General features: G+C 48.0%; 1 protein-coding gene across 1 annotated transcript in view; it reads right to left on the bottom strand.

The window, feature by feature from the left end:
* Positions 1 to 645: 645 nt before the first annotated feature.
* The window catches only part of RHPN2 (rhophilin Rho GTPase binding protein 2), a 57535-nt gene continuing 39234 nt past the window's right edge, over positions 646 to 18946 (bottom strand). Inside the window, exons 7-15 of the mRNA XM_004765212.3 lie at positions 17665 to 17831; positions 15113 to 15300; positions 14530 to 14686; positions 12957 to 13076; positions 11202 to 11396; positions 8741 to 8817; positions 7373 to 7519; positions 6942 to 7097; positions 646 to 2008 (exon numbers count right to left, since the gene is read on the bottom strand). Of these exons, the coding sequence (XP_004765269.1) occupies positions 1748 to 2008; positions 6942 to 7097; positions 7373 to 7519; positions 8741 to 8817; positions 11202 to 11396; positions 12957 to 13076; positions 14530 to 14686; positions 15113 to 15300; positions 17665 to 17831 (1468 nt within the window). The 3' untranslated portion in view covers positions 646 to 1747. The remainder of the gene's footprint in view (positions 2009 to 6941; positions 7098 to 7372; positions 7520 to 8740; positions 8818 to 11201; positions 11397 to 12956; positions 13077 to 14529; positions 14687 to 15112; positions 15301 to 17664; positions 17832 to 18946) is intronic.

The following is an 18946-nucleotide window of genomic DNA, read 5'->3' as shown; positions in this document are numbered from 1 at the left end:
ATGTCTATCAACAGATAAATGGATAAAGAAGAGGAGGTATATTAAAAAAAAAAAAAAAAGAAGAGGAGGTATATATACATAATGGAATACTACTCAGCCGTTAAAAAAATGAAATCTTGCCATTTACAACAACATGGATAGAACTAGAGTATTATGCTAAGTGAAATATGTCAATCAGAGAATTGTATGATCTCATTAGTGTGTGGAATTTAAGAAACAAAACAGGATCACAGAGGAAGAGGGAAAAAAAATCAAATAGGGAGACAAACCATAACAGACTCTTAATCATAGGAAACAGGGTTGCTGGAGGAGAGGGGGTGGAGGGATGGGGTGATAGACCCCAAGGGCATGTGATGTAACGAGCACTGGGTATCCTAGAAGACTGAGGAATCCCTGACCTTTACCTCTGAAACTAATACATTACATGTTAATTAACTGAATTTAAATTAAAAACAAATGCACTTAAAGATGCCACATTTTCAAAGATACTAAGATAACTTAAAACTTCTATAAGTCCTGTTTTGTGAAATGTTAGTCATAAAAACCAAAGCATTAGAACATTTTGTGCATTAGGGTAGAAACAATTTGAAAGAGCAGTGAAATAAGTGCAAAAAAGTAAAACAAAAACAAAAACAGAACATCAACACAGGCAAATGAATGTTTATTTAAATATTTATACAAAAATGTCCCTAACAGCAGTGGATACACTTCCCCCAAATGTGGTTGCTTCCCTTTTGATATTGCACACTAGAAAATATTTATGTTCTTGTTAATTCTCAAAAATAGAGTACAATGCTTTTTTTTTTTTTTAAGCTATGTAACTTGTACTATGTCAACTGTGAATCTTACTAGAATCACAGCATCATCCAACTTATGGCAAGAGAAATTGACAGGTAAGAAAGTCACTTTAAAAAGTCAAATAGAGCTTTAAACTAGAATCACTTATATCTTACCTTATAAAATGTTTCTAACTCATCTTAAAGACTCTTAAGATATATAATTACGTATTTTCTACTTGAAACAAAAACGTTTTGAGTATCAAACAGCATATCGTCTACCTTGTAGATAGTGTCCTCATCTAACACTGCCACTGTGTTAGCAACTTGTAAATGACATCAGACTAGAAGCAACACGGCTCCTAAATTGTGTGTGGTTTTTTCGTTTTGTTTTGTTTTCATCTGGTAAGTTATGACAAATTTGGCACTAGACTTTATCTGGAAATAGCATTCATGTTATGTAGAAATAATCATAAAATCTTAACCTTTTAGGTTCATGAATTCCCCTTAGAAAGTAGCTCTTCGGAACACTTCTTAGTAATACTAACTTAATATAACTAAATCGTTACAGTCTCTTGAGCTGTCTTAATTGGGGGTCATGAATTCTGAATTAAGGAATGATCTATTACCCAAGGCTAGAAATGATTATAAGTAGGACCAACAGAGGTAACCCTATTTAATTCTGATAGTAACTACAAATTGTTACTGTAGCCGTTAAAAATAGCCCTATTTTCAACACCATCCTATTTACAATACTTTATATAATAAATAACTTGCAGCAACATGGTGACACTCCCCAGATTTCTCGAGGTTTCTTATTACTTTCGTTCACGAAGACCTACCAATCGTGAGTTTACCCAGTGAGAAAATGGGATTTGCGAATGTTGAGAAATTTCCCATCGTGGCACAAATATGAAGGCCTGGTCAGCACCGGAGACATCTGGGGCCTGGACGTTTTTTGTTTCCTCACATTAGTACAAAGAACTGTCGGAGTTGAGAAGGCTGAAGGGAGAGGGGAGCTTCTTCTTGACTTGAGGCCTCGCAACCCCAACTGATGGGAGGCACAAGGTGCTGGCCGACTTCTGTCTGTTCTTGTTGGTGCCCCAACTCAAAAAAGAAAGCTTCTTCGAGATTTTCTTGGTTTTATCAGTTTTATCATCATCATCTATGGCCAGGCAGATCATGGAGTAGGTTTTCTGCATTCCCACAGAGTATGTTGCACACTTACTATGCTGCACATGGGAAAGAAGAAAAATGGTGTTAGAAGTCCTCAGGATCATTGGTAAGTGATTGCAAGGTCTGAGGCTCACATTCTCCACTTACGACATCCTTTTAAAAATAAAGTTGATAAAATTCTGGAACTCAGGTGATGTAATGCTTACATAGAATTAGGTTCTTGGGGCAGCTGTGTGGCTCAGTGGGTTAAAGCCTCTGCCTTCGGCTCAGGTCATGATCCCAAGGTCCTAGGATTGAGCCCCATATCGGGCTCTCTGCTCAGCAGGGAGCCTGCTTTCCTCTCTCTCTCTGCCTGCCTCTCTGCCTACTTGTGATCTCTGTCAAATAAATAAATAAATAGATAGATAGATAGATAAATAAATAAATAAAACTTTTTAAAAATAGTAATAATTAGGTTCTTAAAAACAAAGCTTTTAGGGAATAGGCTCATTTTAGGCTAGGGACCACTACTCACTTTTTAAGGTAATAATTCTATTTGTAAAAGTAACATTCATGCTCAAGAATATGAAAATACATATACTGAACAGTAGGTGTCCCTTGTACCTTGATTTCCAGACCTTTCCCCTGAAGTAACCATGATTTCTGTTCAGAACTTTCTCATCTTCCCCAGCTGAAACTCTGTGCCCAGTAAGCACTATTATTAACTTTTAAAAGATTGTGGGGGGGTTCAAATAGGAAACCTGCAGATCCTTTTTTTCTGGAACCTTCCATGTGGGTTATCCCCAGCTTCCAATGTTTGCCTAACACTGGAATTGCTTTGTTCACCAAATGTTTACCGAACATCTATTATGTTCCAGGCACCAAAACCAGGCCTTTAAATATACGTACCACGTATCTAAAGTGGCAGGGGACGATATTCGTAATAGAAATCAAGGAATTCGAGAGGTGGGACAATAAAGAAGGTGTATTCACTCTAAATTGTCCCTTTGGAGGCTGGCTCCTTTGGATGAAGATGCCCCTTCCTTTTCTATAAAACCGCCATTTACTCCCACCATACTCTACAGGACAGGCATGTGCACTCCCATTAAAAACAAAAATAAACGGTCCTGAGTGTAGATTTCATGCCTGCAAACATCTTTCAATCTTCACCTGCTCAAAGTCCATTATGCATCTTTATGAGCACTTCCTTACAAATACCCTCAATCCTCTCCCGTATTTCAACCAGCCCATGCCAAGTCTAATTAAAACTCCACCCTCTGCCTCCCCCCAGGCCCGCACCCAAAGGGCTGCACGTTACTGGGGGATATTTGCCAAGCCGACTAGCCTCCCTCGGAACTCCAACCCCAACCCCAAATCTGTATCAAGCACCTCTCTACCTGGCACTCCTAATGTTATCCTAGTAAATCCATTCCTTCTCTCCTGGATGTCTCTCGAAGCCCCACACATGTCCTCCTGATAGCACTGTGCTCTACTTTCCCTATGTCCCCCTCCCAGCTCACACCCCCGTGTCTGTCCCCTTCCTGCCATTCCCTTTTTTTCTTGTCCTCAAGCACCATGCTCCCCACTACCCATTCTCCAAATATTCCTGAGGCACTCCTCCGACTCACTGCAATAGGGAGCCCGGCTCTCTTCCCATTTTGTACAAACGAGGAAACAATTCTACTAGGGAGAGTATTAACTTGCTGAAGGACACACAGCTTAGTTCCCAGAAGGCAGGGCCCAATTCTCAGCCTGGGGTCTCTCAGTTATATCAGCAGAATTCCAAATGTGCTCCATGGAGGAGTACCCACCGCAATCCAAAGTGTGGAGTAGCAGATAAGCCATTCAGCCAGGACCCTGGGCTTTATTCTCAGTTTCGTTTGCAGCAAAGGTCCAGCAGTTAAAATACTGCTCAGCTGCCACAGTCTAAGACCTCGCTGGGTGAAAACAACCTTATCATGGTTATTGTCACACCTCTCCTGAAGGACACATCCCATGGTAGGCACCCCCTTCCCATCTTCTGCGGCTCAGAGCCAGTCCCTGACACCCAAGGTCACCATGGATAGTAAAGCCAGGATTCCTTTCCAGGCAGTCTGAGTCTAGAAAGTCTTGCTTTCTACCCCTACCTCAGCTCCTTCACAGGCCTGGCTCACAGTTATTACAAGATAGAATAAGGTTTTCTCCTTGTAAAGCCACACCTTGTGCTGGGCAACACACACACACAGCCCTCTAGTGCTGAGTCCAGCTCTTTTACTTATCCTGCCTTTGGACAAATTTCTTTTTTTTTTTTTTTTAAGATTTTATTTATTTATTCGACAGAGAGAGATTACAAGTAGGCAGAGAGGCAGGCAGAGAGAGAGGAGGAAGCAGGCTCCCTGATGAGCAGAGAGCCCGATGCGGGACTCGATCCCAGGACCCTGAGATCATGACCTGAGCCGAAGGTAGCGGCTTAACCCACTGAGCCACCCAGGCGCCCCAAATTTCTTTTGTTTTTGGTTGGAACCCTGATCCCCTGCCCACCAATTCCATACATTCTGCCCCTAAGAATTCCATTTCTCAATGATCCCTTCCGCCTAGATGCTCCGGGAGTCCAACTTCATCTTCTTTAGCTTTTCAATGGAGCTAAAATTCACATACCTTAAAATTCACCACCTTAATACTACTCCGTGGTTTTGAGTCTATTCTGAGTTGTGCAAACACCACCACCACCTAATTTCAAAACAGTTCCTTCCCCTCCAAAAACAAACCCTGAACTCATCAGCAGTGACCCCCCACCCAATTCCCTGACCCCAAGCCCCTGGCAACCACTACTCTACGTTGTGCTTCTGTGGATTAGCCTGTTCTGGACATTTCTTATCAAAGCACTCATACGATCCATTCCCTCTCTCATCAGAGTTCTGATTCCATCTCTCCATGAAAAGTGTCTTTTTGTCCTGCTGCCAAATACAACGAACACAACTCTACCTCTTAACTATACTCTACACAACCAACCATTTGCCCTCGGCAGGATTTTCTTCTCTCGATTCCAGAAGCTTCTTTCTATCCCCTCTCTCTGAATGCCACTCCGCAACTTCCTTTGTGCCTATTTCTCCTCCAACTTACCTCCAGATGCTTGTGGTGTCTCAAGGTTGAGCCCTTGACCTTCAGCCCCTTGTGGGTAACATCATTTACTCTCTTCACAGTTTTAAATAGCATCTCTGTGTTGGTGAGTCTCTGATATTTATTTCTAGCTCTGACTTCTCCCTTGAACTGAAGATGTGGACATCCAGCTGCCTACTGCACACCACATCTAGATGTCTCTAGCATCACATAAGATACTCATGGTACAAGTGTTTCCTCTCTCCTCTCCCTCCCTCGCTCGCTCCTGGCCTCTTCCCCGTCATTACGAAAAATGGTGCCTTGGTTCAAGCCCAAGCTTGGGGAGTCATTTTACACAAATCATCTAGAAATCCCTATAGACCCCTCTCTACCTTGGCCGTCACCCACCCTAATGGAAGCTGCTCTATCCAGCTCCCGCTGCCACCATCCAGCCAGCCTCACCAGGCAACACGTGAGACATCCTTCTGAACCAAGCAAGCATCCCCTTCTCCAGAGGCTCCACGGCTTCCGAGCTCCCAGAGCTCCACGGCTGCCAGCGAGGCCCTGCCTCCGTCCCACTGCATTTCCTGCCGCTCCCTCCCTGTCGCCCTGTTCCAGCTCAAAGGACTCTTTCAGATCCTCCGGCAGAAGCTTCTTCCTGCTCCAGGGACTCTTTGCACCTGTTGGTCTCCCCCCGCCACCCCAGGATGCTCCCCAGAGTGCCTCCTTAGATGGTGGGATGGTCCCTATCACCTGTGTCTCGGCACAAGCCCTCTCTAGAGGAGCCTTTCCTACCTCTGGACATTCTGTCACATGGCATGCTGTATTTTCAGAATCACGACTGGCAGGGACAGCATCCAACCAGCTCGGCCATAGCGCTGACCCCAAGGGAGGGCCTGACACACATGGAATGCTCTGTCACTATCTCCTGAATGACTACTGTCATGAAGGGAAGTATCTAAGGTCCATAAGGAACCGCGACCAAGTGTGGAAGGGGACATGCAAAATGATCATCCCTCCTGGGGAGAAAAAAGGGTCTAACTGTGCACATGAACTTGCACAGGCACCAGGCACTTCCCGAGATCTCCCAGGGAACAGCTAACGCTGTCTCTGCTGTGTGGACAGGGGCTTCCGCATGTCATCTCAAGCCCTTCTCTACCACTTCAGTATTTTTAATTTTTTTTTCTTTTTGGACTGTGAGTACGTATGACTTTTGCAATAAAAAAAAGAACTTAATCAGGCAGTGCCTGGGTGTGTCAATTGGTTGAGTATCTGACTCTTGGTTTTCACTCAGGTCATGATCCCACCCAGGGTCAGGAGATCAAGCCCCGCATCTGGCTCATGCTCAGTGGGGAGTCTGCTTGAGATTCTCTACCTCTCCCTCACACACGCTCTCCCTCTCTCAAATAAATCAATCTTTAGGGGTGCCTGAGTGGCTCAGTGGGTTAAGCGTCTACCTTCAGTTCAGGTCATGATCCTGGGGTCCTGGGGTCCTGCATCGGGCTCCCTGTTCAGCAGGCAATCTGCTTCTCCCTCTGCCCCTCCCCCATGCCCATGCTTGTGCGCGCGCTCTCTCTTTCACTTTTTCAAATCAAGTCTTTTTTAATAAATAAATAAAATATTTTTTAAAAAAACTTAATCAGAAAAATAAATCAGCTGGTTCCTTCATCTACAGCATTTTTTACAAAGTTTTTCAATGATCTCTGGGCTAACATGAGCACGTTCCAACAAGGACACTGTCACCTTCCTCTTGGTCTAGACAAGTAGTATAGAAAATGGACTGCTGGTCAACCCCCTGGCCCAGTGTCAGGAGTCCAGTGGTCAGATCACCAACACAGGTAGGAGGCGCAGGGCCAAGCACACCCCTGGGGCTGGGCTCAGGCCAGCCTCGCCCTGCATGGCTGTTTTTCCCACCAGGATATCAGCACTCACCATAGAGGAGGTGAAGTCCAGCAGGCTCACGACCTTCATGTCCACGCCATCCTGGCCACAGGCCTTCAGCAGCCTCATGACCTCGCTCACTGTCAGCCACTTGCAATCCACGTCTTGAATGGAAACGATATAATCCCCTTCCTTGGCCCCTGCCAGCTACAAACGGAGGATTTACAGGAAGGTCAGTGTTCCGTTCATTCTCATCCCTGGATCAGTTCCCAAGTACACAAACAAAATCCACAGCGTGCGTGAATCCTTTGCTCTCTAAACAGGTAGCACATGCGAGAGGCCTTTCACATAGTCAGACCTTTCACACAAAGAAACCCTAAATCCATTCACACACCCAGCTAGACTGGGTTGGCCAGCACTTTTGGCATGTGACTGGTCTGACCTGCGAGCTCTGCTCCCAGTCTAGAGAGGCGCATGCTTACCGCAGCTGAGCAGTGAGGATCCAGGAAGTGGACTTGAACGGGGGAGTTTCCTCTCAAGGTGAACCCCAAATCCCCTTCTTCTGCAGTGAAGTGAATGCTTCGAGGAGGTGTCCATCTCTTGTTAGCCGAAAACACTGACAGGGGGCCCTTTGGAACAGAGCATCATTAGGTAAGTGAAGGCTGAATCGGGCACTAGAAAGCTATCGGAAATGTCACCCTGTCATCCTCCCAGATGTCACTCGGCCTTGTTCAGAGACCAGTGACATCATCAGGGATAATACGTGCTACAGCAGTCATCCAAGGATATTAACTGCCATTTTCTCTAAAATAGTCAATATATTTTCTAGAAAATGTTTGTTTTAAAAAACATATTTTTATTTATTTGACGAGAGAGAGAGCAAAAGCAGAGAGAGTGGGAGAGGGAGAAGCAGGCTCTCCATTGGGTGGAGAGCACAACTCTGGGCTCAATCCCAGGACCCTGGGATCATGACCTGAGCTGAAGGCAGACACTTAACCCACTGAGCCACCTGGGTGCCCCAAGAAAATGTTCTTTAAAAAAATCATCTTAGGGGCGTCTGGGTGGCTCAGTTGGTTGAGTGTTCAACTCTTGATTTCAGCTCAGGTCATGAGTTCATGGTCTTGGGATTGAGTCCCGTGTCAGGCTCTACACTCACCATGGGTCTGTTTATCCCTCTCCCTCTATTTCTCTCCCCGCTCCTATGCATACACTCTCTCTTCTCTCTCGAATGAATAAAACCTTGGGGCGCATGGGTGGCTCAGGTCATGATCTCAGCATCTTGGGATTGAGCCCCACATCGAGCTCCCTGCTTGGCGGTGAGCCTGCTTCACCTTCTCCCTCTGTGGCTCCCCCTGTTTGTGCTCTCTTGCCCTCTCAAATAAATAAATAAATAAATAAATAAATAAATAAAATCTTTTGAAAAATCATCTCGATGAAAATTGTATAAAATCTCTAATTTAAAAGTCTAATGTTATCGGGGCACCTGAGTAACTCAGTCTGACTCTTCATCTCTTGGCTCAGGTCTTGATCTCAAAATCATGTGTTGGGCTCCACAATGGGCATGGAGCCTACTTTAAAAAAAATAAAAATCTAGAATGGCCTCCGCCTTTGGCTCAGGTCATGATCTCAGGGTCCTGGAATCAAGTCCCACATCGGGCTCTCGGCTCAGTGGGAAACCTGCTTCCTCCTCCTCTCTCTCTCTCTCTGTCTGCCTCTGTGCCTATTTGTGATCTCTCTCTGTCAAATAAATAAATAAAATCTTTTTTTAAAAATCTAAAAATAGCCTTTTATATACTTGCAATTTATATGAGATGTCCCCTTGGGTCACTAGGAAAAAGCACTCAACATACCAGCTTCTGGAAGAAGTCTGTCACTGTCACCTTGGAGAACTGCGGCAATATGATTTCAACCTCTTGCTCAGTTTTAGCTGGAAAAAAATATTAAAAGGGAGAGGGTAAATGTTTCTGTAACTGAAAGTGATCCTTGAAAACCCCAGGTCTAGGGCTTCTTGCTGAAGGGAAGAGAAGAAGACCTTTCTCCTGGTCTCTTGGCCTTCCTCTTGGTATAGACAAGTAGTATAGAAGATGGACTGCTGGTCAACCCCCTGGCCCAGGGTCACCTGTACGTTCCATCTGGGCACCTACCATGAGCCGTACCTTGCTCTGGGGCTGGGACAGAGTAGTGACAATCAGACACAGCCCCCGCCTTCAAGGAGAGTATGTATATTCTAGCGGACTTTCTTTGGCACTCATGAAACCCAACTGAAAAGTCACCTACATTTCAAGTGTGGCTATCACAGGAGGAAGTATCGTGTCTCTCACTCAGCACACCGTCCTGGGTAAGATGAGCTTCCCATTTTATCATTCATGTGTGACATGAGGATTTTAGCAGGATGTCAGTTTGCCAAGTTGTGTCCACTGAGAGCTTTAATCTCCACCATCCTATTCACGGGAGGCTCAAGCCCACCCTTACCACGAGGCTAGTCAGCTCCTAATATAGGATCCCCAAGCAAGCTAAGTATACAAGAAGAGCAGTATAAAAAGAAAATCTGAGGAAGAAGCCTGGTTGTGACAAGGTAGAACACAGCTCTCTACTTACAGGAGCCCTGTGGCTTCTTACAAGCTGCCTGACAGTGTTAGGCGCAAACCAGGTGCCCATCCATTACCAGAGTAGTCTGGACAGCCTCATCAGGAGCCACATTCCCCTCCTCTATGGAGGTCGTGTCTCACCTCGTGGCCACAGAGCACACTGTATGGGCAAAGGGGCCAAGGAGAGGGCCAGTATCCATGAAAGGGGATCACGGAGTGCCATTCCTGCCTTCACTTACCAGCTTGGTCACCCGGTGCAAAGAATATGGTTTCCCTAAACCTTTACTGTGTCATCTTTAAGATGAGGGCAATCCTAGTCCCCTATAGAACTGGAGTGAGAGTTGAATGAGATTCTGTATACATAGGGTGCTTACTATTGTGCTTGGCAGACCTCAAATGCTCAGTAGGTATCAGCCAGCATTACTACAGACAAGCCCAGGGCGCCATCTTGAGCAGGGCTGTCTCTAGTCCCTGGAAACTGAGGTGGAACTTCAGAGACAGAGGTGTAGGAAGTGGGGTGGAAGGAGCTATGGACAAAGGGGGTTACCTTGATTGGGCCACCCCCCCTTCCCTAGTCATTCCTTAACTGTGAAGTCGCCTCTCAGAGAGGCCCCTCAACTCCTGCCTCCTGGGACAGAACCCGCAGTCCCCTCCCCAATCCTGATCACCTCCATCTTCCCAAAGCCAGGACGTAATTAACATCTTGGAAATGCCTAGAAAGAGCTGGTGGTGCATGATGTCACTTACACGTGAAATGTGAGACAGTCAAGCTCATAGAAGCAGAAAGCAGAATGGTGCAGTGACAATGGGGGTAGGGAATGAGGCAATGTTGGTCAAAGGTACAAAGGTTCAGTTGTGCAAGATGAAGGAGTTCTAGAGATCCAACACACAGCACGGTGACTACAGTTAACAATACTATATTGTCTATTTGAAATTGCCAAGAGGACAGATCTCAAGTGTTCTCGCCACACACATGCACACATGATAAACACGGGTTTGAAGGATTCTCACTGCCAAGGTAAAGATTTACCCACATCCCCCAGTTCCACTCTCTCCGTGGAAAATTGACTTTTCATTTCATAATAAAAGTAAGGTTTGTCCTAAAAAAAGAAAGAAGGGAAATGCTGGTGCTGAAGGAAGGAGAGAATGGGAAAGGGCAGACATAGGGGAAGGGGATAAGGAAGTGTTTGGCTCTAAAACCACGGGGGGGGGGGGTGTAGGTGGGAGGGTGTGGGGGGAGGGGGGGAATGGAGTGGGGATAAGGCTGACACAGCAGAACACATTCCCAGAGGCAGACACAATCCGGGGGTGGGGGGGGAAGCGTAGCAAAAGCATCAAGGCCAAGGTAGCTTCTGAGGTCTCCTGACTAGAGGTGACGGCCAGAGCCCCAGGGAGGTTATGAGACTTTAAGGAAGGGCATCTAGGAGGAGGCAAACCAGCCAAAGTAGACCTCCGACAACGCCAGGAGCAACAACAGTCAGCAAAGAGGGTGCTGAGGGAGGCGGGGACAGAAACAAGGCAGCAGAGCACCCTGACACAGGGGGTCGGTCACAGGCTACCAGGAGGTCACCAAGAACAAAGACCATAAAGAAATCCCTGCACCGAGTGAGCAGAGAGGTAACTCAGGGTCTGGCCAAGCCTTCCCAGAGGAGCGGACCAAGGCTGCGCCCCCAGAGTAACGGGGACGTCCTCTGCACCCGCCACAGGCTCCCAGGTCACTCACAGACGATGTCGGGAGCTTCGATCAAGTCCAGCAGGTCATCGTCCTCCTGGAGCTGCGCATCCTTAAGCTGGGAGCGCCGGTGCGCGGCGGACAGCACCTCCTGCAGCACCTCGATGTTACGAAGCTTCTTACACAGGCTGGCCTCCCTCACGGACTCCTCGTGAAGTGCCACAGCTCGGCGCACGTGCGACTTGCCTGCCCCCAGAAAACGGACCCTACGTGACACGGTGCCCCCATCTCGGGCAGCGCAAGTCCCTCGGGGTGAGCCCAGGTGCCCAAGGACCAGCCCAGAGGGGTGGACCCTCTCCTTCCCAAAGGATCTGCCTGAACAGCCTAAGTCCCTCTTAAATCCATGTGAGACAGGCTCACTCAGGTCTATAAAGCGTTCATTCGGCAAATAGTTACCCACTGTTCTGGGCACTAGAGGTGAAGCAATGAACAAAAACTAGCCTCTGTCGCCAGGGAGTTTATGTGCTGGTGTTGAAGACAGATCATTAACAAGCTAAGAAATCGGTCATGGATCAGGGTGTAAGATTGGGAGAGAAATAAAGCAGGGCAGGTAGCAGATCTAGCAAAAGAAGACTAGGAACAGAAAGTTGCTCTTTTAATGATGGGCGATCCAGGAAGGACTTCTTGAAGTTAACTTTTGAGCAGAGCCCTGAAGGAGGTAAGGGAGCAGTCACAAGGATATCTGACAGAAGGGCACTCCTGAAAGATGGAACAGCAAGTGCAAAGGCCCCGGAGCTGTACTCCTGTACAAGCAGGAGTATGCTTGTACATTCCAGGGTTACAAGGAGCTTGGGGCTGGAGCCAGAGGGAGTGAGGCCTGGAATGAGGCCAGAGAGGAGCAGGAGCCAGACATGTCATCCACCTTACAAATGTAGGGTGACAGCTTCTGTCCCTACTTTGGGTGAGATGGGAGCCCATTAAGATGTGAGCAGAAGACTGATGTGACATGACCCATGGGAACTAAGTAGGAAGGAATAAAGAGGAAAGCAGGGGACCAGTTACGAGCCATGTGACCACTCTGGGCCTGTTTCCTTAACTGCAAAATGGGGATCATATTATGTGTATCTCATAGGGTTGTGTGAGACTGAGGCAGTCAACATGTGTTAGGTAAGCACTGCGTGCATGTGGCTTAGTCCAGGAGGTAGGTAAGTAGTAGTTGGATATGGGACGTGTTGTCTAGGTACAGTCAACAGGATTTGCCCATCACGTGTGGGGTGAGAAAGAAGGCTGAAGGCTGGAGACTCCTGGGTTCCTGGCCTATACACCCCTAGGCTGGAGTTGCCATCAGTGAGAAGGGGAAGTACATGGGGGTTAGGGAGCAGGTCTGGTTAGTAGAGGAATTTAGACTCATACATGGGAAGAGATACTCTCTCTGACCCTGGCAGAAACCAAACTACCCATCACCAGTTCTTAGGTGTGACAGAAGAAAATTAATGAACGTGCCCTTCCACATTTGGATGACCAAGGGCCATTCCCTGAACCATGAGGGCATGGGAAGGCTGCCATAGCTCTGGCTCCACTCTGGGAGGCCCAGGCCCTCAGAGAACCTGCGAGAACACAGACCCAGGGGCCTGCCGAGGCTGCAGACCATGCCCCACGGTTTCTGATCCAGAATGGTCGGATGACCCAGGATGCCCTGCTTTCCGGGCCCTGCCCTGGGGACCTGTCTGGGGCGGTCTGTGAGCAGGATCAGCTGGGCATGGAATGGGGCCCACAGAGGGAAGGAGCAGAACAGCCCAGGCGTACCCAGCTGTCGGCGCTGGTGGATGTTCTTCAACGTAGCCAAGGGTGTCAGTCCTTCCGGCATGTGGTCGTAGAGCTGGGACAGGCACTTCTCCTGATGGTCCTCATCAGCTCCCTGCTTCACTGCAGTGAGAGCCACATGGTAAATCCCTTCTTGTGGATATGACCACAGACTCGAGATGGTGCTGCGGACCCTCAGAGAAGTCTCTTTCAACCTCCTCTAGTTACCTTTCTTCTCCACTTTTATAAGGCACTTGGGATACTAGGTCTCCTTTTAGCCCCTGGACACACCCCTGGCCATCTAGCTCATAAGTCTTGGCACTCAGGGACAGGCGCACCCTAGAGGCTCCTGCTTTGGCTCTAAGCCCCCATTCTACCTCTTCCAACTTACCCACCTCACGGAACCTCCTAGCACGGCCCAGCCTCAAGCCTCTGGTGGCCTCCATGCCTGCACCCATCCTCCCTGGCACACGGGACATGTGTTTGCTCTGGCTGTCCTTTTCTTCCTTGTTCAGCTGCAAAAGTGCTCCTCAGACTTCAAGGTCCAACTCAAATATCACCGCCTCTGAGAAGCCTTCCGTGACTACACCAAAGGAGTCCAACTGCTGCCCCATGTGTGTTGTTACCATAATTGCCAAGTGGTTTATGTGACTTGTCCCGTATATCAGACTATGCAGTAATACTAGCAGTAGGCATCTACCACTTTCCGGGAGCCCACAAGATACAAGGCGCTATTTAGCTTTGCATACAGACATGTAATTTTCACAAGAGCCCTATGAGATGGGTTCTCTTCATGCCCCCATTTGGTAGATGAGAAAACCAAGGCCCAGAAAATTAGGTAACTTGCCCGATATCACACAGCTAGTAAATGGCAGAGCAGTGTTATGAACCCGGGTAGTGTGGCTCCAGAACTTGCCCATTTCATTACTGTGGGACGACCTCGATTAGAGCTCATGACAAGAGTCCCACCTGACCTCAGATCAGAACCAAGACTAGGGTGAGGAGAACAAGATCCTCACCTCGGGCTGAAAATTTAAGAGCACCAAACACTCAACAGTCAGGAGACAGGATAGTTTAATACAATTTTCTAAATACCAAAATGTAAGCTTAAAAGATGCATGATGAACAGACATCAAAATTCCCCTTTGCTTCAGGCTCCAATGTGGGCCCACACAGCACTGCTACTGATCTGTGGTCTTTATTTAAAATTTGGAGCACCATGGATTTTTGTTTGTTTGTTTGTTTAGTTTTGATTCATTTTAAATATCATATCCAAACGTTATCTTGAATGCTGAGTTTGGGGGCATCCCCTTAGATTCAGTGCCTAGGTGAATACCTCACAACTTCTGACCCTGGTCCAAGCCCTGGTCTTAACGCCAGGGGAGAGGTCACCGCCTTGGAGCTGTTTGCTCCAACCTGGGCAGAATTACACTCCCCTTCTTCCTCCACAGCAGGAATGGAGAACCCCTAAATCATGTAAGCATCTCCAGGTTAAGACAGTGCTCATTCAGCATAGAATGTTCTAGAAGCATGACCCTGACCAAAGCCCCAGCGCCTCCAGGCCCACAAGCCTTACACTGGTGGTCGATGAGAAGTGTGGCCGCAAAGTAGTGGGCCAGGGCTCCGTAGTGGTGTGCCTTCACGCAGGCCAAGCTGGCCCAGGAATAGGGGATGTTCTCCTTCACCGGTGCCTGGCTCATGGCGGTGTGCAGCTGCTGATAGACCTCCCCTACCTGCAACGGAAGGAATGCTGGGAACGGGGAGCCTGCTCCAGGGGTGCTCATGCACCCAAGCTGCAGAAAAAGAGCCCTTTCTTCTATGGAGGGGCCCTACAGGTGCCTGCTCCAGAATCTGGGAGCAGCTCCAACGCTTCCTAGTTCTTCCAGCATCAGAATTCACAGGAAGCTCAGGCAACTGTCATGATACTGGATTTTCGGCTAAGCTGCAGATGGAATCAGTGATCCGTATCGGAAACGCCACAGCTTGCCAAGAAAATGCAGGCTCACGCTCAGTCCAGGGCAGGCACGCTGCCCAGGTCACGGGCAAACTGCCATAGGGAGCACGGGCAAACTGCCATAGGGAGCCCCCACTGCTTCCAGGGGCCCACATCGACACATCCCGCCCACCCCCCGGAAGTCACGGGACCTTGGAGGGCTCACCTTGGCAGCCTCCTGAGCCACCTTCACCAGCACGAAGAACTCATTCCGGATCCCAGGAAGGCAGATTTTCTCAAACACATTTTCTTGGGCTTGTGCAAGCATCATTTTGACCAGCACGCTGAGCATGGCAGGACTCATGTCGTAACTCGGAGTATGAGTGAATGTCTCTTTCAGGTAATTTAAAACCCCTACAATCGGAAATTTTTTTTTTCACATTAGACAGGGGTCGTATCGATTTCACCATGCTGCTCAAAAGCAAGAAGGAGAGACAGAAAAATAAAGAATGTGTTCTGGAACATTGTGAAAAATCTGATTCTCAGTTACCGTAAGATCCAACAATTCCCTTCTTGGGTATACTCCCCGAAGAACTGAAAGCAGATGGAAATGATGGAAACCGATACTCGTGCACCCACATTCACGACAGCATGAGTCATAACAGCCAAAAGGTAGAAGCCAACCCAAATGTCCATCAACGTACGCTTAAACAAAACGTGTTGCGTACATACAACAGAATATTTTTCAGGCTTAAGAAGGAAGGAGATTCTGACACATGCTAAAACATGGACGCGGAGGTTACGCAAAGTGAAATACACCAGTCACATGGGCAAATGTATGATTCTGGGAGACGAGGTATCCGGAAGAGTCAAATTCAAGGAGACGAAAAAGGAGCATGGTAGTTGCCAGGGGCAGGGGGAAGGAAGGAATATAGAGTGTTTCATGGGTACAGAGTTTCAGTCTGAAGATTGTATTTAGTTATTTATTTGAGACAAAGAGCAAGAAAGAGAGAGCGCGTGAGTGCGTAGGAGGTCGAGAAGCAGAGGGAGAGAATCTCAGACTCCACACTGAGCACAGAGCCCAACACAGGGCTCGATCCCATGACCCTGAGCTGATATGAAGAGTCGGACGCTCACCCACCATGCCCCCCCAGGGACCCCCACAGTCTCAGTCCGGGCAGATGACAAAGTTTGGGTGATAGAGAATTGCCCAGCACCGTGAATGTTCTTAATCCCAGTAAAGTGAACACTTGAAATCGGTTACAGACGGTCATTTTCTTTCGTGCATTTTAACAAAATTAAAAAAAAAAAAGATTCTTTTCTAAAATATTTACCTCCATATCAAGCGAGAAAACCAGCCTGCTCCCTATTTACTGCCGTCTCACCTGGGCCCCTGTGAGGCCTTCCGTACATGACCAGGCATTTAATGGAGGTAAGAGCAGGAAGCAGGCAGGGTGAGGGAAGGGCTCTCTGAGGGACACGTTCCCACCTAACACCTGAGTCAGGATGGAATTCAGGGCTTTCCCCCAGGCCCTCAGGGAAGACCAACCCAGCCACTCCAATGGAAATTTTCCTGCTGTGCCCCTTAGCTGACTTCTTTATGTTAGGAAAGTAACTGTCACAGGGCTGACGATCAACCAGAGGCTGAAATAAAATCTCTAACATGAATCCCATCTGACTGGTTCCTCTGGTTTTGTTGCAAAGCCCCAGATGCCCCATGGACAGATGGCAGTGGCTGTGGGCTATTTGCTCCCCTCTGGGGTTTGCTCCCCCCACTGCTCTTATGCTTCATGTTGTCTGTGCTGCTGTCATCTTAGAGATGGGTCTCCAAACACACTTGCTTTAGGTTCCTCGGGAAGAAAAAGAATGTACAGTGAAAGAAATCCACTGCCACATGGGATCTTAGCATGCTGCTTTATTCCAAGGGATCTTTTTTTTTTTTTTTTTAAAGATTTTATTTCTCTATTTGTCAGAGAGAGAGAGAGAGGGGAGCAGAAAGCAGAGGGAGGAGCAGGCTCTCTGCTGAGCAGGGAGTCCGATGCGGGACTCAATCCCAGGACTCTGGGATCATGACCTGAGCCGAAGGCGGAGGCTTACCAGACTGAGCCCCCCAGGTGCAACCCCCCAAGAATCAGTCATTTTAACACAAGCAATTTCACGATCAGTCAAAATGACACAGCTAGGGTTCTTCATGGCCTTGCAGAGCAGAGGGATGAGAACCGGCACAGAAAGGAATGCAGTGTGAAGTCCACTAGGGGTATTGTCCTGTGGTCTGTGCCATGTGCCCGCTTTCCCCCACCACTCCTCACAGCAACTCTGCCAGCCACAGGCCCTGCTGCAGGAGAACAATGCAGATGCAGGACCCTCAGATACCCCAGAGCCATACACACCACTACACCCAGCCCGGGGCGGGGGGGGGGGGGGGGGGGGGGGGGGGGCTCCAGTCCTCTCATAGGTTGCTGCTAAGTGTCACTTGACAAAAGGCTGGGCGGAGAGCTTCAGGCAGGCAAGTTTGCACGAGCACAACAGAAACACACAAACCCTAACGTGCAGGGTCCCTCAGCCACACCCAGACCAAAGCATCAGGGCTTGAGCCCTTAAGCAATTCTCTCGGTGGTAAGATATACCAGCACTTGAAACCCGCCTGGCCCTTACAGGACTTGGGTCTTGGGGAAGCCGGGGCCTTGGGGAAGGCCCACAGACCCTCTTCCGCTGCAGTACCCAGAACCCCCCTGGTGGGGCCAGGATGCTATCCCGGCAGCCTTCCTGGAGACACACCTGCGGCTCTCTGAAAGGCGTCCACTGCACCCTCTAGACCAGCCTGGGTCCGCCGATTGCACCGGGTCCCGATCTGAGTGTAGAGGGCTCCAATATTAAACAGAATGCTGGCCTTCTCCAGTAGCAGGTTCTGCTGGCTAACCGGAACCCCGGTGAACGAGTCGTACCTATTTAAAGGAAATAGGTTTTGAGAACATGAATTATTTGGCTGGTGAAGGCCACTTTGGGGAGAAAGCAGACAAAATTCATTTCCTGAATGATAAAAGGCAAGGGTACACATGCAATGAAGCTTTCATTTCCAAGCAAGCCAATGGGCTTATCACCACCTCATGCTAAAGGAAGGCTTCTCAACCAACACGTCCTTCCAAAAGTGAATGGACAAACAAACTGCAGCAAAACCATACAGTGAAATACCATGTAGCAATAAAAAGAAATGAATTATCGAGCTGTGAGAAGACATGCAGGAAACTTAAATGCATGGAATATCTCAGTGAAGGAAGCCAATCTGAAAAAGTCTACATACTTTATGATTCCAACTATCTGGCATTCTGGAAAAGGCAAAACAATGGAGACACAAAGAATCAGTAGATGCCAGGGTTGAGGGGCGGGGGAGGGCTGAAGAGGCAGAGCGGAGGACTGTAGGGCAGTGAGACTCCCCCATGTGATCCTGTAACATGGAAATGTGTCCTTACACATGGTCAAAACCCAGGAAGTGGGGCACCTGGGTGGCTCATTGGGTTAAGCCACTGCCTTCGGCTCAGGTCATGATCCCAGAGTCCTGGGATCGAGTCCCGCATCGGGCTCTCTGCTCAGCGGGGAGCCTGCTTCCTCCTCTCTCTCTCTGCCTGCCTCTCTGCCTACTTGTGATCTCTCTCTGTCAAATAAATAAATACATTCTTAAAAAAAAAAAAAAAAAAACCAGGAAGTGCCTACCACCAGGAGTGAGACCCAACGTCAACTATGGACTTTGGGTGATAATGTGGGAAAATCTATTAATTTTGCTGTGAGCCTAAAACTGTTCTAAAAAATAAGGTGTATTAGAAATATGTCTTCTTAGGTGCCTCCGTGGTTCAGTCCGTTGAACGTCTACCTTCAGCTTCAGGTCATGATCCTAGAGACCTGGGATCGGGCCCTGCATTGGGCTCCATGCTTGGTGGGGAGCCTGCTTCTCCCTCTGCTTGCTGTTTTCCTTGCTTGTGCCCTCTCGCTCTCTCTCGATCTCTGACAAATAAATAAATAAAATCTTAAAAAAAAAAAAAAAAGCCTTCTCTTAGGGCATCTG

The sequence above is a fragment of the Mustela putorius genome, unplaced genomic scaffold (assembly GCF_011764305.1).
Source record: "Mustela putorius furo isolate JIRA1106 unplaced genomic scaffold, ASM1176430v1.1 tig00000174_pilon_pilon_pilon, whole genome shotgun sequence".
In the NCBI taxonomy this organism is placed as follows: Eukaryota; Metazoa; Chordata; class Mammalia; order Carnivora; family Mustelidae; genus Mustela; species Mustela putorius.
The sequence above is the reverse complement of the archived record's forward strand: the minus strand, read 5'-3'. Positions and strand labels throughout refer to the sequence as shown.